The following is a 27,561-nucleotide window of genomic DNA, read 5'->3' as shown; positions in this document are numbered from 1 at the left end:
AGGAGATGCCGAGAGTGGCCCTAGTTCATGCCCAGAGAACTGTGTCTGAACCTCCACTCACATTAGCGGAGCTGGCGGTCAAATCCAGATGTTCCCAGGACTCATAATGACGGGATTGATTTTTTGGAAAGAGAACTCTCCCAGGTGACCTCTTCTAGCTTGATTGCCTGGCGCCACCCCAACCCCAGGTGCGTCATTCTTCAGTCCTCACCAACTCACGCTCCAAACTGTGGGGCTGAGTATCCGCCGGGATACAAGATAAATCTGATTCTGTATTCTCAGCCATCTGATAATCGCGAGAAGAGAAGCTTCTCCCTCAGGGCACAAGTGGTAGGGATTTTTTGTTTTCTTTTTTTCTTTTTTAGTGTATTTATTTTTTGAGAGAGAGAAAGAGAGCAGGGGAGGGGCAGAGAGAGAGAGAGAGAGAGAGAGAGAGAGAGGGCGAACCTCAAGCAGGCTCTGCACTGTTAGCACAGAGCCAACGCGGGGCTCGAACTCAAACCACAAGATCATGACCTGAGCTGAAATCAAGAGTCGGATGCTTAACCGACTTAGCCACCCAGGTGCCCCTGTTTTCTAAGACTGCACAACCGATACACAAATGTGTTCACTGGAAAATACATAACAATCTAATAGTAAAGTAAACATAAACCCCACGTCTGCCTCACACTCACCCCATCTCCTCTCCCTCCATAGGTAACCCTGTTGACTGCTTCCTCTTCTTCCTTCCAGACCTTTAAAAGTTCTGTAGAATTAAGGTGTTTATTATACAGTTCACTCTGCAACTGTCTCTTTGAACTTGGTACATTTTAAAGAATTGTCTGCGTCCTTCTGGGTTTACTCATCTTTTCCTTATCTTTTAGAGTTTTAACGATACATTTGACCGTTCCTCTACTAAACCTCAAAGGGGCTTTTCCGTTTTTCGCTGCTTCCAGTAGTGAGGCAGCACACACCTTTGTATGGCACAGAACAGCCTGGGAAAGCGCCGTGGTTTGTCTCTGTCCTTAACTCCTCTGTGTGTGCCGGGCAGGCACGAATGCAGAGACGCCCCAGGAAAGGAGCACCGGGGCTGATGCGGGAGAGGCAGCGTCCAGCCCAGGGCAAGAGTGGGGCTGGGGATGAGCTGACCGTGATACAGAGTCCGGGGCGTAGCCCCGTGAGCGAATCCCAAGCCCCTCCTAGTGGTACCTGTGCGTTTTGGGGTTCGTTGGCTGGGGAGGTTTCCCTTTGAATGCGTCCTTATTTGGAAAAACGGCCCACTTGGGAATGAACCCTTTTTTCAAAACTCCCAAGGAAACCGCATTGGGAGAATAAGTTGAAATACCACCAGGTGTGATTGCATTCTATCTATTCAAGACCCCACACACGTGAATCTTAGAAAGCATTTACTTCAAAATCAGCCATCTTTCTTCGCACTAAAACCCTGCAAGGCGCCGGGACGTGGCGGCGACCCTTTCTCGGGGTGGCCTCCTGCAGTTGCTCAGGAAACGTTGCCGTGGCATGCTTCTGCTGAGGAGGGTACTTCCTACAGCTTCCTGTCGTGTGGACCATGGCTCTGGCTTGAAGTTCGGCACCTTCAGCCCTTACGTTCTCCATTCCATAGCTTTCTGAAGTCTTGGCGAGATGCCTGCCCTTTGTCGGCGTCGCCACTGCGTCTCGAGGCAGGCTTTCCGGGTCCAGTGCTCACTGTCTTGAGGAGGAGTTGCCGTCCTCGCTCACCTCTCCCTGCCACGCCTCGTGCCCAGTGCCCATCGTGTACCTGAACTGACCCTGGATGTGAGGATGGACCACCTTTGATCTCAGCCACTTGCTGGGACCGTGATTGGCAGAGAATGTACCGTTAGCTCAGATTTTTCTTCTGACTTCCAGACCCGGACTCACGAGCCTTTTCTCTGTGAATGTGTGACCAGCACATCATTTCCGTGTCCAAAAGCAGGCTCGTCCTTTCCTCCAAACAGGTGGTCTCCCCTCCTGTGCTTCCTGTCTCGGTGAATGACACTCCAGAGAACACCTGGGAATCATTGAAACCTCTTCCCTCTCTTTTGCCCCATGTTCAGGCTGTCCTTGGGATCTGAGTGGCTTCCTCCCTCCTGCCCCACCTCTTTGTTGATTTGGGTTTGTTGAGGCTCTTCCTCTTTCTGTCCTGGCTAAAGCAACATTTCCTAACCGGTCTCAGTCTCTGAGCTCTCGCCTGGCTGATACTCCACACAAGTGCAGGGGTGACCTTTCTGGTTGTGTTTTATTTATTTATGCCCTCAAGTTTCAGGAAGGATTTAGGTACATCCAGTCATCGATCATGTTACTGTCTTGCTTAATACCTGTCATTGACCCAGGTCCCAAGTGCTCAGCGTGGGGTGCACAGCCTTCTGTGGCCTAAGGCCCATCCCTCTCCATGCTCAGCTCTGCTCACAGAAAGCCCAAGAGGCCCCAGCACCGTCCCCGGCACCTCCCCACGGGGGCATGTTGCCGTGCACCTTGCCTAGCCAACCCCCCCCCCCATCTCAGATGCCCACAGGCCACAGGGTGCTGAGGCAGGGCCAAGTATGAGGCCCTCAGTGGCCCGGAGAGGCTCCTGCCCGAGAAGTTTTGGAGGACGTGACTGGCACTTTCAGGAACTGGGGCACTCCCACTCCACTTACATACCTAGCGCCATTCCCAAATGGGCACTGTGTTCCAGCTCAGCCTCCCCTCCTGCGTTTCCCCCTGCAGTCCCGTGTTGTGCAAGCACCCCTTCCTGTTCCACAGCTGGTTGTGGCGGCCTCCCGCCTCCTGTGGCCTCTTCTGTCCCGTGGCTAAGGCGTTTCCTCATGCCTCCCACTGTGGTTGTTTGACCTCTTCCAGGTCACCTCTCCCTGAGGCCGCTCGCCAGAGGGGCCCGCCTTCACCGTTCAGCTGTCCAGCTGTCCGGCTGTTGTCCCGGGGCCCGGGAGGGAGGCTGGGGGCAAGTGGGCCTGGCCTTAGGTTTCCAGCCCCGAACGGTGCCTTCCACGAAGTCAGGGCTCGGCGGCTGCTGTGGGCTTCAAGCCACGGCCCCTTCTCTCCCACCCTCCGGGGCTGCACGCGCCTGCCTGTGGAACAGCCTTTTCCAGAGCAAGTGCCTAGAAGCACTAATCCCACAGCCTTTCCCCGTCCCCAGAGCCAACCGCTGATGTATTAAGTTTGAGACGTGCTGTGTTCTGAGACGCTGAAGACCCTTGAAGAGTCCGGCCGGCACGTCTGCAGACGCTTTTGACCAAGGGACGCTTTGTCACGTTACACCTCATACCGCGTTCTCGAAACACTGTCTGACGTCACATGTCCTGGCAGAGCTCCTCATCCTGCTGTTGTATGTCCTCGCCCCCACCCCGTGACCCCTGGCTTCGAGAGCAGTCACAGCTGAGAGGCCCGGGCGCAGGTGCTTCACCTGCAGCGGAGCAGCGATGGAGGCATGATGCTGCCGTGTTATCTCTGCGTGGGCAGAAATTCCTTTCTCGCATATTCAGGGGGTCCCGAGAGCCTTGCCCTGAGCCTGGCACAATGTAGGTGCCCAGTGAAGAATTGACGGGTCAGGATATTCGTTCTGCGGGCTTACACCTGCACTTTGAAGGGTTCATACTGTGCTTCCTCAGATGGGAGACCACCCCCTGTCCATTCACCTGTCTGCCATGGAGCACATGGCTTCCCTCTGGTGCCCCCCCCGCCCACAGAGGCCTTTCCGGAAGCTCCCAACAGAAGGTCTGGAAATCACACAGTGCCCAGTGGGGCCGCATCAGGGCCTCTTTGGCAACTCCTCGGCAAGGGGATCCATTCTGGCGCTTGTCCATCGATGTCCACAATCCATTGTTAGCTTGTGAGGGAAATTATTATTATTCCGACTGCGACTGATGACCCTGGAGCTTCTCCCGTCTTTCTCCTCCTGAGTTATTCTTTGCCGTCCACACTGGCTACACACAGAGCGGCACCCACGGTTGGTGGCAATGACTTTTAGAAATCTAGTCCAAAGTAAAGTTTGGTCAGAAGATTGGAGCACAGCCCCTTTGGTGCTTGAGTGTTACTATTAATGCCTCCGTACAGCGGGTAGGAAGCAGCAGCTATATATAGATAGATCTATATAGGTAGATATATATATCTATATAGAGATAGATATATCCTATTGTGAGTTCTCCATTCGCTGGGCAAGTTTATCCTCAGGCATCACTGTTAAGGTCAATACCAACCTCCTAACTTAAAACGGAGCTCAGTACTTCCCAGCTCTGCCAGCCCTGTGTGTGTGTGTGGGGGGGGGGGGGGGGGGAGGGTCTGCATGGATAGGCAGAAAGGAAGGGGGAGCGGTGCTCTTTCTGTGTGCTCTCCTGGGGGTCCACATCCAATGGGGCCGTTACTGCCACCACTTGCCAATAAGGCACTGAGAATTATTGATCATTGACTCTCCCCGTTGGATTGTAAGCTCTCTGAGAAGGGGGCTTTGCTTTTTTCACTGGGGTATCTCTGTGCCTCACCAAGCCCAGCAGGTGGGAGGGAATCAGTAAGGACTCGCTGAATGAATGAAATAGCACAAAGTCCTCTCTCATTAAGAGCATGCAGGGCCTTTCTTCCCCCAGCTCATCTTTTCGGGGTTTTTTTGTTTTTTGTTTTTACTTGATTGGATAATAAAATCTCAGTAATGTTTGACACACTGCCTTTTTAGTTATTAGTGTTTTTCAATTAATTTCTTCGCAGGCCAAATAGAATGCTACAGAGTTTAGCGAAAGAGAAGCGCTGTTTTAAAAGATAGAAAGGGGGTGTCTAGCTGGCTCAGTCAGAAAAGCATGTGACGCTTGATCTCAGGGTTGTTTGTTTGAGTCCCATGTGGGGTGTAGAGATTACTTAAAATCTTTTTAACTACATTTTTTTTTTTTCAACGTTTTTTATTTATTTTTGGGACAGAGAGAGACAGAGCATGAACGGGGGAGGGGCAGAGAGAGAGGGAGACACAGAATCGGAAACAGGCTCCAGGCTCCGAGCCATCAGCCCAGAGCCTGACGCGGGGCTCGAACTCACGGACCGCGAGATCGTGACCTGGCTGAAGTCGGCGCTTAACCGACTGCGCCACCCAGGCGCCCCACTTAAAATCTTTTTAAAATAAATGATAGAAAACATTTTCTTAACTGAAGAAAGGGGTGGTGTTCATGAATTTTATTTGTGGATATATGATTAGTCGACAACATTAATTTAAAAATATCTTTATTTTGTGTATACATTAGCCTGATATTTTAACATGGTTATGCCCTTATTTGACTCACTATTTTGGCTTCTTAGTCTTCTTAATGTGTTAGATGAGTAATTTAGGTGACATTTCAAACTTATTTTCTGAGCTACTTGCTATTTAAGCCAATAACAGAAATAGGCATTTCCGTTAATTACCAAAAAAAGTCAAGGGTTAAAAAATATAAAACATGGTCATGAGCCATTTAAAAATGAGGTTTGCTGTCTCCAAGATGGGAATCCGTGTGGCCTGTAAATACTACACAGTAGAAGCAGTAGAGACTGGAGTCCTCAGCCAGGGCCAGTTTATTAAATTTATTAAATTAGTCAAGGTTTCTGGAGAGCCCATTTGGGGATATCAGTCTTCGTTCATTCATTCATTCAACAAATTTGATCACGTGCCTCTGTACGTCCAGGCACTGTAGCAGGTGCTGGGTACATATATTGAGGGTTACAGAACTCCATGTCTACTGAAGGAGAAAGGCACAGAAATAGTTGTAAAATTGTCACAGTTCAGTGTGCTAAGTGTGGATAATGACCATTTGAGAGCTGTTGTGACACAGAGGATTGAGTGCCACCACCTGCCCCTTCGAGAATGGCTCTATGGAGGGCTGAGATTTCTTGTCTTCTCCTCTACTTAACTTTTTTTCCTGGAGTTCCTTAAAACCTAGTCCAGGGGTGCCTGGGTGGCTCAGTTGGTTGAGCGTCCGACTTTGGTTCAGGTCATGATCTCACGGTTCATAGGTTCAAGCCCCTCATTGGGCTCTGTGCTTTGAGCCTGCTTCGGATTTTGTGTCTCTGTCTTTCGGCCACTCCCCGGCTCACGCTCTGACTCTCTCTCTCTCTCTCTCTCTCTCTCTCTCTCTCAAAAATAAACACTAAAAAAACAAAACAAAAAAAACCTAGTCCAAACGTTATGTCACTTTACCTGCAAATAATTCAATGTATATATCCAACGGCTAAGGGCTTCACAAAACAAAAACCAAACATAATTATGATGCCAAATACAATTGGCACTAATTCTTCAGTATCACACAGTACCAGTGAGTCCATATTCATATTTCCCTTATTTGCTCAAAATGTTTTTTTACAGTTGGTTTGAGTTGGTCCAAGTAAACGCCACACACAGCATTTGGTTTTTTGTTTCTCAAGTCTGTTTCAGTACATGTTTAATACAGCATTGTTTGTAGTGGCAAAAACAAAACAAAACAAGCAATGAATGGAACAATGTTGAATGTCCATAAAGTAGGCAGTGATCTGGCCTATAAGTAAGACGAAAGGGGAATGGAGTGGGAGGGGGATTTTTCTATAAACACCTCTATAGTGTTTGACTTGGTACAAAGTGCATGTTATTTTTATACTCAAAGAGAAAACCTTAGTAAAGAAAAAATCAGGATAATAAAATGACTTTCATTGCTTTTGTTCTCTATGATATCTGACTAGGCAGCTTTAAGTGCCTCTTGAATTTGGTCCGGGGGGACCCACTCATGTTTTTATGGAGTATTCCTTGGAGCAGAGCCACAATGAACCAAGGGTTGTAGGCGGCTTGGGAAATACATCAGTAGTGTGTTGCTTAACTTCGGTTTGGGCTAATTTTTAAATCATGTATGATTATGGCCGGAGAATCCTGAGGGATCAAAAACTTTACAAATCTGTTGATTTTATGTGAGTAAAGCGATTTGGGATTAATGCATTGCTCTCCCTGTTTAACACAGCCTCTCTTCTTTTGTTTCCACACCCCACCCCCAGGCTTCAACCATGTTAAGAGCCTCCTTGGCACCAGGGTAAGTCATTGCCCTTAGGAGCTGTTATTATGGAGAACAGCCCTGGGTAAAACTAGAATTCAAAGTCACTTTAGTAAACATTCATCTTAACAGCCTAGCTTAGAGTAGTGCCTTTGATTAGCTTGACCTCCAGTCTAGCTGGATATTAAAGGAAGTGCCAGTAATTATAAGCAAGATTATTAAACTAGAGGTATTTTTTAGTATTAATTCTACTTATTTTGGAGAGGTAGCATCAAATGGAAAAATTCATTGAATTGTTCCCATGATATTGTATAGAATCTTCTGTCATAGGGCAGTCAGCAGAGTGGTGCAATGTCTGAATTTCACGATCTCTGCTGGCTCACACTATGACCAGAGCCACAGGATAGCTTTGTCTAGGCCTGAGCATTCCTACCCACATCAGTTAGGTTGTCACCCGTGTGGGGGTCGGATGCAAGGGAGCTTCACCGGGCATGTATGTTGCAGTAACAAGGAAGTTGAGAACCTTTAGCAAAGGCGCGAGGAGTAGAGTGGCTTCTGTTGGCCCCCTGAGCCCCCCTCGTTATGGGAGTTCGGGGGATACAGTCAGATGACTCAGACACCTGAGAGAGACACAGCCTGCCTCCTCCCTCAGTCCTGCCTGAGTCTGACACTGACCCTGCACTTTGTTCCCTTCAGGTGGTGGCTGTATAATGTCATGCTTATGAGCACAGACTGCCGGGGCTAAAATCCCACCTCTGCTACTGGCTCTGTGACCTTGGACCACTTATGTAACTTCCCCGTGCCTCAGTCTCCTCACTTGTAAAATGACACTAATAATAACTTTCTTTTTTTAAAAAAAATTTTTTTTTAACGTTTATTTATTTTTGAGACAGAGAGAGACAGAGCATGAACAGGGGAAGGGCAGAGAGAGAGGGAGACACAGAATCTGAAACAGGCTCCAGGCTCTGAGCTGTCAGCACAGAGCCCGACGCGGGGCTCGAACTCACGGACCGTGAGATCATGACCTGAGCCGAAGTCAGACGCTTAACCGACCAAGCCACCCAGGCGCCCCAAAAGTAACTTTATTATAGGATTATTGTGAGGATAAAAATGAGTTAACATGTATAAAGCACTTAGTACAATGCTGGGGATTTAATAAACTCCGTGGGTGTTTGTTAATGTTATTCCCAACGGTATGAGAAGCAAGGTCACCTGCAGAGAGTAAAGGGGGGTAGTTGGTGGAGGGGCTTAAGAGGACAAAGGAGAAGGTAGGACACAGTTTTCTTGGACAGTGGGAGAGTGGCTGGACTGCAGAAATGTGGGGTTTCTCAGCAACTTGGTTGGCAACAAATTCAGCCGGTAATATTGACGTGATGGGCGAGTAACTGTGGCCTGCATGTGACAGGGAAGTGCTATTTCCAGCCATAGGAAGTACCCCAGCTATAGGACAATTTCAGACTTGGCTTGACAGATGGGACTTTTTTGTCTAGAACAAGTCCTGGTTTAAACTTCAAATTAAAAAATCTTTTTTTCATTTTGAAATAATTTCAAGAGCTACAGATATTGTACAAAGAATTCTCCTGTACCCTTCACCCGGATTCCCCATGTTAATATTTGACACAAGCCCAGGGCAGTTATCAAAATCAGAAAATTAACGCTGGTACCATACCATCTAATCTACAGGCTTCACTCACATTTTACCCATTGTTCCGTTACGTCCTCTGTCTGGTCCAGCATTCAGTCCAGGACCATATGTTGATGTGGTTGTCGTGTCTGATTCCTTTACTGGAAATCATTCCTTAGTCTCTGTCTTTCGTGGCCTTGACACTTTTGAAGAATACTGGCCAGTCATTTGTCATCGAAATTTTTAAAGTAGTCTGTGTTCATTTTCAAACACAGTAGTATCTGCCTCAGGAAAATAAGTGTCAAAATAGTGTGAACATGTGCGTGGCTCAACTGTTTGATGTACAAAATAGGACACACTCCTCCCAGGGGTGTTTACTGAGATCTCATTTGTGGCCCTGTTTTCTGGCCTTTTTCCCTGGGCCCTTGAAGAGGATTTCATTTTGGCTTTTAAAATTTTACATTAAAAAAAACTAGCACGGGGCCACCTGGGTGGCTCAGTCGGTTAAGTGTCCGACTTCGGCTCAGGTCATCATCTCGCGGTTTGTGAGTTCGAACCCCGCATCAGGGTCTGTGCTGACAGCTTGGAGCCCGCTTTGGATTCTGTGTCTCCTCCTCTCTCCGCCCCTCCCCTGCTCATGCTCTGTCTCTCAATAATAAATAAACATTAAAAAAAAAAGTTTTTTTTTTTTTAAACTAGCAGGTAGGGGTGCCCGACTGGCTCAGTCGGTAGAGCATGAAGAAAACTGACAGGACCCTGAACACTGCGTCCCAGAGGTATTCCCTCAGTTTCTGTCCCACCCTTCCAAACTAAGGAAACGAGGGAAATAGGTGAAGGAGACCGAGAGGTACAGACTTCCACTTACAAAATAAAAAGTCCTGGGATGTAATGGACGGCACGGGAACTATAGTCAATAATATTGTATTGCCAATTTACAAGTTGCTAAGAAAGTAACTTCAAAGTTCTCATCACAAGAAAAGGCGTGGGAACTCGGTATGGTGACAGAGGGCAGAGAGACTCAGTGCGGTGACCATTTCGCACTGTGCGCGAGTCATCATGCTGTTTGCCTGCAAGTAATATAACGTGTCCCCGTTACACTTCAGTGAAAAGCAAAAAGAACTCTTCATTTTTGCGTCTTTTCACCCAAGTCCTCCTGAGCCCCCCGTCAGTGTTGTGCAGTTAGTGTTGATAATAGTATTAATGTTCCGTGCACAGGATCGGGTGAACCATATTTTTGTTTCGCTTTTGGTTTTTACTTGTTTTACGATGAACTAATTACAAATCCCCAGGGAGTTGAATCCCCAGGCCCCCAGTGGTGGCCTCTATGACGAGTGTGACATGAAAGCGAGGAGGTGAATGTTGCTCCAGTCCCGTAAACCAGACCATAGGCCTCGCTCCCTTGTCACTCGTTCTCCCTTCTGTCCAGTCCCCTCCTGTTCAGCCAGGCAGACTGGCAAGACCCTGGGAAACCTGGCTTCCCCCCGGGGCTTGCCTGGAGTCCTCTCGGCCAGGGTCTGCCAACTGTCCTGCTTGCTGCCCGTCTCACAGGCGGGAACCCGTGCTACCTCCTGGCACACCCCTGCGCCTGCTCAGGGGTCAACCATGACTCTTCACGGGTGTTTCTGAACCCCAGTCTGTCCTTCCCCCGGTTAGGTTCCTCGGGTTCGAGAGGCACAGTGACCTCGGGTTTTTAGGAAGAACGCTCGGCCCTGCTGACGCTAATAGTTTTTGGGCTTTGCTCCAGGTTCTAAGGAGGACGTTGAGCGCTGCAGCAAGTGCTGGGGCCTCCGAGGAGATTTCATCCCTGTCGGATGGAGCCCGGGCCTAACGGGAATGCAGTGGTTTCTAAACCTGGTTAGGCAGGGACTCCTCGTTTTGGGGAAGATGTTAAACAAAACCCCAGTACGTACCACAGGAGAGACAGAGCCGGGCTAGTTGACGCCGGGGGTGGTGGGGAGCCTAGAACCAGCCCTCTCTGTGGAAGCCTGGACCTAGTTCCGGGAGCACAGAAAACAGCCGGGCCGCCGCTAGCCTGTGCAGCTCGAGACGGGGGTCCCGGTACTCAGGAGGTATAATGAACATGCCCTTTTGCCCTTTTCTTTCTCTTTGAACTTGTGTTGCCCAGTAGGAAGCTGAAGGATGTCCCATTGCTGCCCTCCTTGGATTATGAGAAACTGAAGAAGGATTTGATTTGGGGGAGTGACCGCTTGAAAGCCTTCTTGTTGCAGGCTCTGCGCTGGGTATGTACCTTAAGGGAGAAAAAGGCCATGCTGGTTTTCTTGGCTGGCTAGCTCAGGTGTATCTTGTAACCCAGCTACTAAAAATCTGTCTTCACGCTGCCTGCTGGCACCAACAACCTCTCAGGAACGCCTTGCCTCTTTGTAAAACCCCCGTGTTGACATCACAGTTGCCATTGCCTTCCCTCAGTCATTTGACATAGGCAGTTTCTTTCTTTCTTTCTTTCTTTCTTTCTTTCTTTCTTTCTTTCTTTCTTTCTTTCTTTCTTTCTTTCTTTTTCTTCCTTCCTTCCTTTCTTTCTTTTTCTTTCTTCCTTCCTTCCTTCCTTCCTCTCTTTTTAATGTTTATTTGTTTATTTTGAGAGAGAGAGAGAGCCCCCAAAATATGCAGTTTCAAGACTGCCCCTGTCGCCTGGTCTGGAGCCACACTCCTGGCCAGCGCGGTCGGCGTGTGAGTGCCCAGAGTCATTCTGACGTGACAGCTTCACCAAGACTTCTGCGTTCAGGCGTTGCCGCGTGGCCATTGGAGCAGACAGCAAGGGTGGACGCTGATGAACCAGTCTTTAAGGGAAGCAAAGCCCAGTCTTCACACTGGTCCCAGTTAAGCCAGTGGTTCGGGCTTTTTGGTCTCAGACCTCTTTACACTCTCAGAAATTACTGAGGACCTGAAAGCCTTCAGTTTATGTGAAATTTATCTATAAACATTTGTAATATTAGAAATGAAACTGAGAAAATGTTAAATATTAATCCATTTAAGATGAACAATGAACCCAGAACATAACATAAATGACACTTTTTTTTTATAAAAAACTATTTTCCGAGCAAAAAAATTAATAGGAAAAGCAGCATCCTTATACATTTTTGCAAATTTCTTTAACGTCTGGTCTGATGGAGGACAGCTGGATTCTTACATCTGCTCCCCCATTCGATTTGTCACAGTGTCACCCTTCATACAGCCTCTGAGACATTTACTATGAAAAAGATAAACCGTATGTTAGTATTATGAAAACAATCATGACCTTGTAGGCTCCCTGAAAGGGCTTTGAGGACCCATAGGGTTCCCAAGATGACACTTTGAGAACTACAGGTCTAGGCCAGTGCTGGTTGGCTCTTTAAATGATCCGTTCTAACTTATCCTGTAATCGTGTCAGACTCCTCATGGATCCCTGAATCTCAGGTTATGTTGCCATCAAAATGCCTCTGAGCAATTTCCCCGTCTCTGGGTGGAAAAAGGCTGCCTCACTTGCTCTTCTGATGGTTGGTGGTGCTTCCTGGAATGTGGTCTCGAGCATGCTCTGAGGATGACTCTAGCCTCAGCGGGAAGAGTCCTGCTATCGGTGGTGATGCCTGCCTCAGCGGACGAGGTGGGCAGCGGGAGTGATCTCGGGGGACCATCCCTGCCCCAGATGTCGCCTCTCTCTGCTCAAGTCAGCAAGCCCTTTCCTTGGCTGCTAGATTGTCTGCCCGGCACGTCCTCACAGTTTGTGCTGCTGGGCTCTTGGTGAGAGAGGGTAGTCCTTGGCTGAATGAATGACATTGTCACAGAATAGTCAGGAAAAGTAAACCTGTGTCTTATGATTTTGTCTGTGTCCCACTCCAGCCCAGCAGCCCCGCATGTGACACTCTTGGCACACCCTCCTTTAACAGAGTGCCCTCTCCCCTCAGGGACTCCTGCTTGGCCACAGTGGGTCCAGCCTGTCAGCGACACCTGCCTCCGGAGGCCTCCACCTTTCGGTTCTGGGGGGATCTGCCGCTCTTGTCTTCTCACCATGTGGTCCTTTACACACCCAGTGCCTCCTTGGCCAGAAGTAAGGCCTGCAGTCTCAGGGATTGTTAGGAGGATTTTCCTGGAAAAGCAAGGACATTTGCTCACTTTAGTTATGTGATGTTCTCGTGTTGTAATTCATACCTGTACACACCCATATGTGCACACGCACACACATTGCACACACGACATTTTCTTTCCTTCTTTCTTTCTTTCTTTTTAATGTTTATTTATTTTTGAGAGAGAGAGAGAGAGAGAGAGACGCAGTGTGAGCGGGGGAGGGGCAGAGAGAGAGGGAGACACAGAATCCGAAGCAGGCTCCAGGCTCTGAGCTGTCAGCCCAGAGCCCGACGCAGGGGCTCGAACTCACAAACCGCAAAATCATGACCCGAGTCGAAGTCAGAGGCTTAACTGACTGAGCCACCCAGGTGCCCCACAACATTTTTTTTCTAGCCCTATGGACATGAAGTAAATTCCTCCTTAACCCGAGACTTATGGCTCTCAAGATATACAAAATTCTACGCATCTACACCCTACGCACACGCACACGCACACAATATTGCTGCAGCGGTCTGTATAGTAGAAAGTCTAATTTGTTGGCAACACATTTGCTCCAAGCCCTCTTCCACCTGCCCTTTGTCCACCCCCATCACTGAGCTCCACTCACCTGCACCCTGCGTTTTCACGCCTCCCTGACCTTTACCACACTTCCTCCCCCATCCACCATGCTCACATTCCCGTGTGGTGGCTAATGGTCTGCTCATCCTTTATGGGCCAGCTCTTGAGGCCCTTCCTGGCAAAACCCTCTCTAGATATTGGTGAGCTCTCCTTATCTGTACACTTGCAGTCCGGTCATTTTACCACTTCACTTCTCTGGAGATTCCACGTGTGCAGGTTGATGCCTACGTCACCCATGAGGAAATACGACATTGTAACTCGTTAGTTGACTGGTTGGCTGGGTAACTAACCCTCCCCACCCGGATATTATTTACTTTGGTTAAATGTGTGGTTACCGGTACTGCCATTTAAAAGATGCCCGCTATGGGAACATTTTCTCCATATTAAGACTTAGATCGTTACTTTTCTTTTTCTTTATTCTAGCGCTTGACCACATCCCATCCTGGAGAGCAGAGGGAGACCGTTCTGGAAGCCTACATTGGCAACGACCTCCTGGACTGTCACGGCCACGGCCAGGTCTGCAAGAGGAGGGCCAGAGCCCAGCCAGGGCCTTTATTTCGAGGGGATGATCTTAGCAAAAGGAGGAGGCTTTACTTTTTATGAGATTTTTCAGTCTAGTGACTGTATGTCAGCCTTGAGCTCCTGTTAGCTGGTGAGATCTGCTATTCACCCCACACATTGGCCCACTTTTCACCTCTGATAGAGTCCTAAACAGGTTGAACTGCCTGATTCAACTCTGGAGCTCTTGCCTGTCGTTTTTCCTTTTCCCCAAATCCCAACTCTTTTCCTGACCCTGCCGAGTAACCGTGAGTCCCGCAAGCCCAGCATGATTTACGGCCGGCAAGGCGGGTAAGCCAACCCAGTTGTTTTCATCTGGGCCCGACTTGAAATGTGTTAACACTATGTTTGTATATAGCTTCGGACCAGATAGGTCTGACGATGCGGTGGGGAAAGTATGGGATTCAGAATGAGATTAACTGGTTTCAAACTTCTGCCCTGCTGCCTCTGAGCCAGATTAGCTTAAGTACATTACTCTTAACCACCTCTGAGAAGGAGCCTCACCTGCCTTGTGAGGTTGGGAGGATGATTGCGTTTGGTCACATGTGGGAAGTACTTGACCCGGTGCCCAGCACAGAGTAGCCAAGGCATGGCGGTTCCCCTCCCCACTCCTCACCCCCTTACCTGTTGCCAGCACCAGGCTTCGCTGGACAGGAGGAGGAACGAGCTCTTGAACATGGCATATGTAAAGACGCCGCATTTCATTGTCCCACTGAATGTTTATCCAAAATGACGTAAATACTTTATCTTCCTATTGTTAAGCTCACAGCGTGTGCGCTGAGTGGAATATCGATACCCCTTAGGCTTGCCGATGAGACGGCACCCTGCAGAAACTAATCATGTTAGTTGTGCCTGTTGTGCACACAGGCAGTAGCGTTTGAGAATTCTGAGTTGCCAGTTTATTCTTTGAATGTAGTTTTCTTACTGCTCCCATGAAAGAGTTATGTTAAGTTTAAAAATCGTCTCTCAGATTCGTGACTTATTTTCTTTTATTTTTATTTCTTTAAAAAATTTTTTTTTAATGTTTATTTACTCCCTTTTGAGAGAGGGAGCGTGCGTGCCAGTGGGGGAGGGGCAGAGAGAGAGAGAGACACAGAATCCAAAGCAGGCTCCAGGCTCCGAGCTGCCACTGCAGAGCCCAGAGCGGGGCTCGAACTCACAAACCGCGAGATCATGACCTGCGCTCAAGTCCGACACTGGACGCTTAACTGATTGAGCCACCCACGTGCCCCTTTTTACTTCTGCTTATATTTATAATGGCATTGCAACCAACTTATCAGACATGAAGCAGTTGAAAAATACATTGTTGTGACTTTATAAACTCAAATGCAAAGAGTAAATTCAGTTGGATCTTTCTGAAACTATCTTATTTCATTGAATCTGAGATGCATTTTCCCCCCATGTTAGCATCTGGGAAATTGGAATGTATCTAATACTTGATGGCCTGTTGTAGTTTAATTGGCTGCTTTTCTTTCTTGGTTGTATATATAAAAAAATAATGTATCCTCTAATGAAAGATGCCTTAGGTTTTCCTCTCTCTGTTTTCTCTGTTCTTTTTCTGAATGTGGCACCTCTTGAACTGCTTCTCTAATTTTCTCTTGTGTCTCATGTTTTCCATATTTTTCTTTTTGCTTTACTTTCCGGGAGATCTCCTCATCTTTATTTTCTAACCTTTTAGTTGAGTTTTTCATTCTCCCTTTTTATGACATTCTGTTTCTTCATGGACATAATACAACTTCTTGTATCTCTGAGGGCATTAGTGACACATTTGCGCTTTTTTCTAGTTTTCTTCTCCCTTCACCGTCTCATTTCCTTCAGGTTGTTCCCCCATTTGTTTTGACCTTATCTATCGCCCATATTGGAAACTTATCTTGAGTTTCTAATAGACCTTGTTTAACTCATAATGTTTTGAGTGGGGGGAGTGAAAGCCGATTGGAAGTTGTGAATGCGAGGGTAGGACCTGTAGACGCAGTGCTCCACTGGAGGGTGAGCCAGGTGGGCTCTCTATTAGGAACCTCTGATTTTAGGATCTCTGGTTCTTTTCTCTTGGGCTGGTCATTTTCTTCTAGGAAGAGTCTTCTGTTCTACCTAGAGGGTGAGGATCTGGGTGCGGTGTTCTGGGACTCAGGTAGGAGAAGAGGACAGGGTACTCCCTGTTCAGCATTCTTTCTGCATTTAGGCACTGCCCCTTACCCCCTTCTGGTGTAGAAGTCCTGCTTACCTGGGCCAGGTGCCCCCCCCCCCCAAGACCCTTTGTGCTACCCTTACAAGAGACCAATGGGGGGGAAGTATGCAGTAGGACAGTAGTGTGGGAGCAACAAAGTGGGATCTAGCTCCTGCTCTAACAGCTTTCATTCATTCTTCTTTATTTTTTTCCCTTTTGAGGGTTAAGTGCTGTAAATTGGGTAATTCCTCATTGTCCATTGCTGCCTTTGAGACTTGACATTCTTGGGTCTGCTAAGTCTGTTACTGCCCTGCATTCCTGATTCCGAAATTGTGTTACATTTCTTGTGCTGTCTCTCTGTCCTTCAGAATTCACGTATTTAAAAAAATAAAAAAAAAAAATCCTGGGGCGCCTGGGTGGCTCAGTCGGTTAAGCGTCCGACTTCAGCTCAGGTCACGATCTCACGGTCCGTGAGTTCGAGCCCCGCGTCGGGCTCTGGGCTGATGGCTCGGAGCCTGGAGCCTGCTTCCGATTCTGTGTCTCCCTCTCTTTCTGCCCGTCCCCCGTTCATGCTCTCTGTCTGTCTCAAAAATAAATAAACGTTAAAAAAAAAAATTTTTTTTTTTTAAAATCCGTTCACTGTAGTTTTACTGTGGTTTGCAGGGAGCAAAATTAGATGTGTGCATTGGAGCTCTCATTAACCTGGAAAAACATTAGCAACAGCAATAGCCAACAGTGTTGCCTCCCTTGTGCCAGTCACTGTCTAAGTGCTCTGTATAACTCGTTCTTTTTTTTTTTTTTTTTAATGTTTATTTATTTTTGAGAAGGGTGAGGAGAGGGGCAGAGAGAGAAGGAGACACAATCCGAAGCAGGCTCCAGGCCCTGAGCCGTCAGCACAGAGCCCAACACGGGGCTCGAACCCACGAACTGCGAGATCGTGATCGGAGCTGAAGTGGACAGTTAACCGATTGAGCCACCCAGGCGCCCGTATAATTCGTTCTTTTAATTTAGAAGGCTGAATAACTTATTTTTTGTCAACTCTCATAAAAAATCAGTTGGAAATGGAGATTTCCAGATGAAGCGTTGGCTTCAGTCCCTTTATTTCACCTCTAATAAATTGACACGGAGGAAGGGAAGAGCAGACCCAGAGAAGGGACGTGTGTTTACCTGTCACTTTTCCTTAACCTCATCATTTTCCTCTTTTGCTGTGTTTCCCCCACAGAGGAGTGTGCTTCAGCTGCTGCACTCCAAGAGCGAGGTGGTGCGACAGTACATGGCCCGGCTCATCAATGCCTTCGCGTCCCTGGCGGAAGGTAGAGCGTCAACTTTTCCTCCCAGAGAGCAGCTAGGTCTTATTAGTGCTTTTTATTCCTTTGAAAATTGACGTTCTTCTTCACGTTTCTTAAAGATGCTCTACGTCCCCTCCATTTATTCCCGTTTAGTGCATCTAAGGTGTTTTGTGCAAATTGGCTGTTGTCCTTTTGCTTAGTTTATGTCAGAGCAAATTTTTATGGTTTTAGAGTTTATTTTATAAGCCTTCTGGTTTTATTTTGTGAGCTTTCTGGTTTCGTAACCATAGTATTTCACTGGCTTTCAAGTATATAACAGGTAATGCATTTTCTATAGTTTTCTGCAAAATAAGGTTAGTGAAATAATCAAAGCTGATTCCAATAAGCACTGCACCATTTCCTTCAAAGGAGTGTAACCTCTAGGGGCTCCGGCCTGGCTCAGTCGGTGGAGCGTGTAACTCTTGATCTTGGGGTTGTGAGTCTGAGCCCTATGTTGGGTGTAGAGATTACTTAAAAATAAACTCTTTTTTTTTTAAAGCCTATAATCTCTTAAACCAAGAGGATTTGAAAATTCCAAAGATAATACATACCAAAGCTGAATTCAAGATGATTTTACAGGGTGCCATTATCTTCCATTAAGTTCTACTTTGTTTCAGCTTTTTAAAATGTGAATAAAGGGAGTTTTCAAATGATGACTAGATGATACTCCAAAAGCTGGGTCAGTCATTCATTTGCTTGTTCTTCCGTCTGTTCTTACAAGGGAGGGTACATGCATTAATGTCATCTGTATCAAGACACAAGTCACAACAGGCTAGTGGTAGCTCAAGACTTATTGTAGGGTTCCAGGTATGGTTCCCAACTCCTTCCCCAGGCCACGGGTGTGTCTCGAAGGAGCAAGGAATGTGCCAGAAATCATTACTGCTTGGTTGCCTCTGTTATAAAGACTAAGGTACCCATAACATACAGATTCCTTACCCTCTTTCTCCTTGTAGATCTGACTTTTGGGTTCAAGATTTCAGGTAAATAAAAGAGCTCACCACAAAAACATAGTGATGAATTAATTATGTTTAGATTACAAAAGGAGTCGTTTTTTCTTCATTAGTTGATTAGATAAAACCAACTTTGCAGAAAAAATATGTTTTAAGTTTTTTAGAACCTAAAATTACCCAAACTCTACATAACGTTACGTGCGAAGTGTTCATCGAAAGTGGTTTTGGAGCATGAACTTAGCACAAGATCAATTCTTCTGCTTGTGCGTCTCTGGTTATATTACTAGGTCGTCTCTACCTGGCCCAGACCACAAGGGTGCTGCGGATGCTGGAGGAAAGGCTGAAGGAGGAAGACGAGGACGTCGTCACCCGGGAGAACATTCTCGGGGCCTTGCAGAAGTTCAGCCTCAGGTGCTGACCGCGCAGTAGGTCATGGTAGCTCCTAACAGTAAGGTTTAGCCACTGTTTGGTCCCAGTAGCAGCCCAAGGGGCACGTGATATTTTCAGTTAACATTTAGGAGAGGTTGGGTGACTTTCCAAGATAGGGCTGGAAAGCCTATCTCTAATCCTCGAAACCATCCACTCAGGAAGTGCCAGTTGTGGTGTCCTCGCGAGCACCACGGCAGGGGCCGGCCAGGGGCTGGATTGTGTCTCAGGCCACGTCAGGGGTAGAGATGCACACGTGAGTAAAACCTGATGGAGCTCAGCTCAGCAAGTCGCTCGCAGCCTCTGTGGGAGATGTGCACATGGATGAGGAGTCACAGGGGGTGTGGTGGGATTTCCATGGAAGGTGGGCGGAGCCTCCCGCTCCCCAGTCCCTATGTCCCAGCGGCCCACCCTGACGTCTCCATCTGGACCCTGTTATGACTTGGATCTCGTAGCCACCTAGAGCTTTTGTTTGTTTTTCGTTGACAGCTTTATTAAGGTATGCTTTCATAGCACAAAATTCACCCCTTTTAAATGCGCCATTCAGTGAGTCTTAGTAGATTTACAGAGTTGTACAGCCACCGCCACAAGCTAACTTTAGAACACTTCCATCACCACGCAAAGAAACCTCATGCCCACCTCCAAGCCTCATTCTTACCCCCGGCCCCCGGTAACCACAAATTTGCTTTCTGTAGAGTTACCCATGCTGGACATTTTAGATAAATGGAATCCTACAATGTGTGTTCTGTCGTGACCGGCTTCATTCACTCAGCATCATGGTTTTAAGTTCATCAGTGGTGTAACATGTCAGGAGTTGGTTCCTTCGTCATGCTGAGTAACGTGCCATTTTATGGACAGAACACATTTTGCTTATCTATTCAGCGGTTGACAGATACCTGGATTGTTTCTACTATTTGTCTATTATGCACAAGCCTCTTGGGAACATCTGCATACAAGTCTTTGTGTGGACACATGTCTTCCTGTCTCCTGACTCGGTGTCTAAGAGTGGAATCGCTGAGTCGTTCAGAATTCTTGCAGCATGGCGTTCCCTCCTGACCACCTCACTTTCTCTCGGCCTTAGTAAGAAATCTCAGCTCTTTCTGACCATCAGCCCCCTTCTGGACATACTTTCTTCCTGTCAGATGTGGTTAACTTTTTGTTGTTGTTGTTAGAAAGAGTGGGGGGGGAGGGGCGGAGGGAGAGAGAGAGAGAAATGTGGTTAACATTTGATTGATACGCTCTCGCTAGTAGCCCAAAGCCTGCAAAGTGACTTATTCTTTTTTTTTTCTCTTTTTTTCCCCCAAGGTGACTCATTCTAAGTGTGTATGTTTCTGAGGGAAAGCGGTAGGTAGTTAGCTCCTACTATTTGCCAGGTCCCTGCCAATGCTTCTTGTTCTAACTATGTGAATTGAGAAGATCTGTAAGTAGTAATATCCAGTTATTATATTCCTCAGATCATATGAACACTTTGTTTGTTTATAAAGATAATTTAGCCTGGTGTCGACTGCATTTGGAAAATTTTTAGAAATTCAGTGACTATAGTTAAGTAACAGAGATGAGATACAAGGAAGAAATACTTCTTTCTGGGAGTACAGATATTTATTGCCAGTTTTTTCTTGCCCTGCAAACAGTAATTTAAGCTTCTCTGTTCTGGAAATATGCTTCACGTTTTTGCAGTTTTCTGGGGTCTGTACAGTGAATGTAGAGAGTTAGGATTACCAAAAGAGTGTAGCCTTCATTGTATTCCAGTAAATTTCACCGAGGTGGTGAGTGTGGTGTTTAAGACTAGCACAGATGGGCACCCGGCTGGCTCAGTCGGTAGAGCGTGTGAATCTTGTTCTTGAGGTTGTGAGTTCGAGCCTTACATTGGGTGTAGGGTTCACTTAAAAATAAAATCTTGAAGAATAGCGCAAGTAGATACTGTCCAGGTAGGAGTTTTACCATAATCTGTTCATTAGGAGATGTGCAGTGGTGGTTCCTCTGTGGTGTTTTGATTTTCAAAGAATTTACACGACTTCATAGTGATACCGTTATGCCTGATCTCATCAGTTCTTAAGGCCGGCATGAAGACATTCACCATAACACATTTTGATGAGGTGTTGGATTTTGTAAGGTTTTATACCTAGACTCTGGGTGGAAAACAATTCTGTATCGATTATACGACCCACATCATTCAACTACCCTTAGTTTCTAGAGACCTGACTCAAAATGGGATTGGGCTGGTTGTTTGCTTTTCTTGTTTTTCACACAGCTCAAGTGCCTAGCTGGACTAGAGTTTACTAAAAACCCATTTATTGGTGATGAACTATTCCTATGGCTATCTCCCGGGTCAAGTAGGCCAAAAGCTGTCAATAAATATTTATGAAATATTGGAAGTAATACTCTGCTAATTGTAAATGTTGAAAAAGAAACTTTCAAAGTAGGAGGCCTCCTGACTGCCTTCTCTCTGTCTGAACCCTTAGTAGTACCCTCGAAAGGTAAAGGCATCTGTTGTTTCAGCTGTGCAGGTCTAACAACAAAATATCCTTCAGAGTCTGTATGTCCTGCACAGTTTGCCTATTCTGACAGGTGTGCACATCACCCCGTAGTCTTGCAGGGAAGGTTTCTCGACAGCTGTAGTTGACCTGTAGGCTTTTGCATCCTAGGCGCCCGCTGCAGACAGCGATGATTCGAGACGGCCTCATCTTCTGGCTGATTGATATTCTGAAGGACCCCGACTGCCTGTCTGACTACACGCTGGAGTACTCGGTGGCTTTGCTCATGAACCTCTGCCTCCGGAGCGCAGGTCTGATAGCACCCCTCCCCCACCCTGTCCCTTAGCCCTCTGGCTCCCCCCCCCCCACCCTGTCCTCCATCCCCCCCCCCCCCCCGCCTCCCAGCCCCTAACTAGCCCCCCTACACCATCCCCCAGCCCTCCGGCTCCCCCCACAACCTGTCCCCCGTCCCCCCATCCCCCAGCCCTCTGGCTCCCCCCACAACCTGTCCCCCGTCCCCCCATCCCCCAGCCCTCTGGCTCCCCCCACAACCTATCCCCCATCCCCCCCATTCCCCAGCCCTCTGGCTCCCCCAACAACCTGTCCCCCGTCCCCCCCAGCCCCCAGCCCTCTGGCTCCGCCCACAACCTGTCCCCCATCCCCCCTATCCCCCAGCCCTCTGGCTCCCCCTCTACCCTGTCCCCCGTCCCCCCCAGCCCCCAGCCCTCTGGCTCCCCCCCTACCCTGCCCCCCATCCCCCCCATCCCCCAGCCCTCTGGCTCGGGTGTGAACCCGGACCACCACCCAGCCTGCTGTGGTTTGCCTTTAGTCTCCCTCATAGAGAACTGAAACAGAAGTAGGGTGTAAAACATTTCCAGCTAGTTATACAGTTGGTGAATCCCTGAAGCCAAATACCTTGCTGCCCTTGGAAATACCATTTTATGTGTTTACAGCACCTGCAGTAAGAGGAAATTAAAATACTTTATATTTTTCTTCATCTTCATTGCACTATTCAAAGGCAGGAAGTTAAGAATTCTGATCCATTCTGTCCCAAGACAGAGAACTATGTTTCCAGGATTCTACAGGGTTAAGTCGGTGGCAGAGCAAGGACGCCCGACCAGGCTCCCTGCTCCTCACCACAGCAGTCTCCCCACTTCACACACCGCCCCCCGGAGAGGGGGTTTTCACGCGCACATCTCAGCTCATCTGATCAGTAAAGGCAGCGATCGCAGCTTTTCTGCAGGTTCCACCCATGAAATGACCCGTTACGGGGATAGAAGAAGCTTCTTTAGAAGAAGTGCCAAGTCCGGCCTGTGGCCGCCCTCAGTCTGAGCAGCCCCAGTTTGTGGAGAAGAAGTTACGTGGCTAAATAGCTCCGGGGTATTCGTTAGAAGCTTCTTTGACCTCGGATGCTTTGTAATCTGCACGGCCTGTGTATTGTTGACTGACTAAATGACTGTTACTTCAGTCTTCTCTTAAAAAACAACATATGCAGATATCCCAGCTTTAAAGCATTCGTCAGATTCTAATCAGCTTCTCTTACTATCATCAGTTTATTTGCAGTGATTGTTACAATGCTATTTGGACTTGCTAAAGCACCTGTGTGAGTTTTGTGACGCTGGCGTGCGCACTTGGGAGGTAGAACGTTGCCCCGTAATGTATCGTGTGTTCACTGACACGACTAGCTCTGTGCCACCGTCTCCACTCAGAGCGCACGGCCTATACCGAGTTCCTTCATTCTGCATCACCCTTCGGTAGATGTTAATAATCGCTAGGGAACCCCAGGAGGAAGAAACCGAGGCCCGGATTGCTTAAGTGACTCACCCAGGGTCACACAGTTCATTAGCAGAGGGCCCAAGATTTGTGCTCAAGTTTGCCTGACTTGAAACTGTACTTCTGAGTTTAGACACGTCATGTTTTGTTCCGTTGTCTTTTCTGAAGGGAAGAACATGTGTGCCAAGGTGGCAGGCCTGGTGCTGAAAGTTCTTTCGGATCTGCTCGGCCATGAGAACCACGAGGTACGGGGCGGCGCCGCTAGCCTGGGCTTGGGGGAGGGCTGGCCGGGTTAGTGCGTGCGCTCTGCCTCCCCACATTCTGCAACCGGGAAGCCGGAAATCGATCCCCCACTCCTCATTTCCTGTCGCCCTGCCATCACTGGTCCTTGCCAGGTCCCCCTCGGGACTTAATCTCCTCCTTGTCACCCGCCCTGCTTCATTCCACCCCACGCCGATTCTCCCCGGGGTGTGTTTGTTTAACGTACGTCTGTGGACACGTACGTGGCCTGAAAATGTAGTTAAGGTTATGTGTTGCGTGCGTCATCGTGTAAATCGTATTGTGCTCTAGATCTCACTCTTTTCAGACTTTTTCACTGTGTTTTGAGGACTTTACTGTGTGCTTTGTATACATCTCATTCCTTAACTCCTGCTACTGCAAAACAGCCCGTTTGCAGTGCCCCCATCCAGTCCCCCGGGCTTGTCGGCCTCCATTACCTCCAGTTCTCAGCCGCCACACGGTCCTCAGTGCCATGGCCACACTGACCCCCCCGAGGCCCCTGGGGTGCAGACACTTCGTCACTGCTGGCTCGCCCCACACGGCGGTCTCAGGTCAGAGTCCCGCCACGCTGTCCCGCAGAATGGCCTTACCAGCTCCTGCTCTCCCCCGTGGCCTCCCCAACACTGGGGTGATTTTCTGTCGTCTAACCTGTGTGCCGCAAGCCCTTTTTAAATAAAGTGGAGGTCTCGATAAACTAATTAACAGAAACTTGTAAACAGTATGAGGATTCTCTCTCCTGCTTTCTACAGACGCCTGTGCAGAAACCACGACATCACTCTGCCCCTGAGGCCAAAGCCTCAACAAAAACCTGGCCTCTTTAGCCAGATCAAGTACAGGGGTGTCTTAGCAGGACAGGACAGAGTACCGCTGGGTCAGAGTGAGGCACTTGGTTTCCCTGTATCCATTCCCGTTGCAGACAGCTCCCCTTCTGTTCATTTCTCTCCTACCCTAGGTCCCCTGGCCCACCAGCTGAGTGACCCCGGCTGCGTCAGCTGGCGAGGGTTCCGTGGTTGTGACAGTGCTTGATGAGCTTTTTATATTTTCAGATCAGGAGCCCTCAACTCCTTCTAGACTCTGTTCTCCATTTTATTCAACTACGGCGGTTGAAGCCTGTGGCAAATTTGTCTCTGATAGTAAATGTTGGTTTCAGGTGTTGGCACCAGTATGCTTGCTACCTCTGAGAACAGAATAGACCAACAGATGTAAATCTTGTAATTGTCACAAATGCATTTGCCCTGAAGATGAACTGGAAAGTCTCCCTGTACACATGTTAGAGCCTAGAAATGTGTTTGCCACACAAATAAATGCTCCGTGCATGGGTCCTATGTGAGGTAGTCATAGTCTTGAAAGACAAAACCCAAAAGCCATGAAGAAAAAGATACGCATATTTGACTTTGTAAATAGTAGACTTTTTGGATATGGAAAAAGATGCCATGATAAGAGTCAAAGGACAGATGATACCCTGAGGAAAAATTGGCCTCACATAGGACAAAAGTTCCCTTATATATGAAGATCTCCTATAAATTGATAAATACAAGTCAGAAGAAGAAGATACAGTACACACGGGGGCAAGTTACAGAACAGGAAATCTTGATGACCAGTTTGGCCAGTGGTCAGGAAAATGAAAGAACAGCCATAGGACGCCTTTTATTATTTTTTTTACCCATTAGATTGGCAAAGATTAAGGGACAATAAAGTCCAGCGCCAGAAAAGACGGGTGGGACATGAGCCCTTCACTGCTGTGGAGAGTGTAGCACAAAATCTACTCAGAAGGGAGCTGCCATTTATCAAGCACCTGCCATGTACCATGTCCTGTGTGGCTTGATGTTGGGGTTACCTGTGTGAGTAAAACATGAGTCCTGTCCTCGAAGAGCTCACAATAGGGGAGACAGAAGTATAAATATGAACCCAGTATGGTAGTGGGGGGATGTGCAGGAAACAGAGCTGAGTGTGTGTGTGGGGGGGGGGGGGGAGGGGCCCGTAAGTAACGTGGGATGTGTGCAGGAAGGGAGGGGCAGGGGGACATGATATTGAGGCCACACCTCGAAGGCTCCTGTGTGCCGTACTGAGGAGTGAGGACTTTCCAGGTAGGCTCTAGGGAAGGTTTACGAGGTAGGAAGAGGGACGATTTGGCCCACGTTGTAGGATTTTGGCAATGATGGGATTATTGGGCTAACGTGTGAACATCAAAGGCAGAGACCTTTTGGGAGGATCGATGTCGCCTAGGTCATGGAGGATGTCCGAACAAGGACCGTGGTAGTGTGTGTGGAAAAGAAGGGTTCCTAGCAAAGGCAGCTTGGAGACTCAACACTGGAGAGCAGAAGCGAGAGCATTCGATGATGACTCCAGCGGTACTAGCCTGAATGAGCAGGCCGACAGTTAAGCAGTGGCATATGGCAGGAGTGAGCTTTGGGAGCCAGTAATGAACTTGGGTTTGAACTCTTCGTTGTAGCTGTCACTGGGACATGCACATATGGGGATATCTCCATATTTGGACATGGAGATATCTGTCCTTTGGAAACATGTGTCCTGGAGCTGAAGAAGGTGGTAGTGCTCTCTCTCCTCGTGAGCCACACTGTTCACAAGCGGGGTGTTTGATCACTGAGTTGTACGGTATGTGACAACTTGTAAATGGCTGTTTTTTCTCCCCTTAAAGATACAGCCGTATGTGAACGGAGCTCTGTACAGCATCCTTTCTATTCCGTCCATTCGCGAGGAAGCAAGGGCAATGGTAAGACAATGTGCTTGAGGGACACCTGGGTGGCTCAGTTGGTTAAGCGTCTGACTCTTGACTACGACCCGGGTCATGATCTCATAGGTTTGTGAGTTTGAGCCCCACATCGGGCTCTGCGCTGACAGCACGGAGCCTGCTTAGGATTCTCTGCCTCACTCTCTCTCTGTCCCTCCCCTGCTCGTGCTGTCTCTCTCTCAAAAATAAATAAACATTTACAAAAAAAAAAAAAAAGAAAGAAAGCAAATATGCTTGAGAAATTTGTAAGCTTCAATCAGTGCCACAGTTCAGAAGCTGTTAGAGCAAGGAGATCTGAGACTGGGCCCCGTGGCTTGCACGTAGCTTATGAACTCCCTGGAATTGTATGCCAGATATGTATTTGCAGTTTTCTGGAGAGAGAATCTGGAGCTTTTATCATATTCTCGAGGGATCCCTAACTCCTAAGAACTACCATGTTAGAAAGTTCCCAACAGGCTTAGTTTTGGAAAGTTAATAGACTTTTTTTTTTAATGATTCATTTTAATTTGGGGCGTTGGGAATGCCTATGGATTTCATAGTAGAAGCTTAGCAGGAAAACAGTGAAATGGAGAAAGTATCACTGAAATTCACCTGCAGGAGTCCTAGGGGACTTGCGGCAGGAGTGAGCAGTGGTGTGGTCCAAACGCTCGGAGGCTGCAGACGTTCTCACAGCAACCAAGTGGGACAGACACTCTGGTAAAGACAATAAAGCTGTCTGGTTCCTGGTGTGGTTGGTAAATGGTGGATTCAATACTTGATGTGTTTACATTAGTGCTTCTGTTGGATTAAGTATAAAACAAGCTTCAGGTGATTAGCATCGTATGCGATGACAAGTGTTTCTGGATCTAATCAGCAAAACCACTGGAGTTTTGTCCTTTTTCTCATAACGTGCGGAACCAGCTCAACTGTGTGCATATTGAATGCTATGATGAAGGGATTAAATATCTTTCCACAGTCAAAAGACAGGCCAATTCAGTTTGAGACCAGTGAAACATGTTCTTCCACTTGATTTTGCTTACTTAGAAGAATTGCTAAATCTCCTAATTAGTCATCTAAAATTACATCAACAGTTATGCCAGAGATAAAAACTCAATTAGGAACTATTCGGTGTGGTCACACTGAACAATGGAACTTAATTGCCTATCGCTTTGGGAGAGAGGGGAATCATTTCAGTACGGAACAAGGGAAAATGAACTTGGTTAAATTCTGCATTATGGTCCTTCTGGTGAGAGGAATTCTCAACCGAAGGAGAGACCAAGGAAGAAAACACGTAGGCTAAGAAAAAAAGAAGGGAGGTGATATGGATCAGGCAGCAGGAAAGACAGCCTGGAGGAAGGACATCCAGGGCAAGGGGCAGGGAAGGCAGGACAAAACAGAAGTAAAGGGACAGGGACCAAGTGGGGAGGAGAGATTCGTGTTATAGGACATTAGAGCGTGACCCTTAGAGATCAGCCAGGCCAGAGAGAAAAAGTGTGGAGGAAAGGGACAGTGTCTCAGAGACCTGGGGCACAATACCCAGAGGTCTCACACATGTGTAACTGGACTCCCAAAAGGAGAGGAGAATATGACATCATAAGAACTCTGTTTT

At 47.7% G+C, this 27,561-nt stretch overlaps 1 protein-coding gene across 6 annotated transcripts in view; it reads left to right on the top strand.

Annotated features, from left to right (window-relative positions):
• Window positions 1-27,561, top strand: part of ARMC9 (armadillo repeat containing 9) — a 152,813-nt gene that overhangs the window by 43,772 nt on the left and 81,480 nt on the right. For 4 of the 6 annotated variants that reach the window (XM_078450789.2, XM_078450787.2, XM_078450784.2 and 1 more), the window contains 8 exons: window positions 6,973-7,007; window positions 10,718-10,832; window positions 13,696-13,788; window positions 17,217-17,307; window positions 18,560-18,683; window positions 21,344-21,483; window positions 23,114-23,190; window positions 25,881-25,955. In XM_078450789.2, coding sequence (XP_078306915.1) covers window positions 6,973-7,007; window positions 10,718-10,832; window positions 13,696-13,788; window positions 17,217-17,307; window positions 18,560-18,683; window positions 21,344-21,483; window positions 23,114-23,190; window positions 25,881-25,955 — 750 coding nt within the window. The remainder of the gene's footprint in view (window positions 1-6,972; window positions 7,008-10,717; window positions 10,833-13,695; window positions 13,789-17,216; window positions 17,308-18,559; window positions 18,684-21,343; window positions 21,484-23,113; window positions 23,191-25,880; window positions 25,956-27,561) is intronic. The other 2 variants (XM_078450786.2, XM_078450788.2) reach the window with 2 other exon arrangements.

This window comes from Panthera onca, chromosome C1, assembly GCF_046562875.1.
Source record: "Panthera onca isolate mPanOnc1 chromosome C1, mPanOnc1 haplotype 2, whole genome shotgun sequence".
NCBI lineage: Eukaryota > Metazoa > Chordata > Mammalia > Carnivora > Felidae > Panthera > Panthera onca.
The sequence above is the reverse complement of the archived record's forward strand: the minus strand, read 5'-3'. Positions and strand labels throughout refer to the sequence as shown.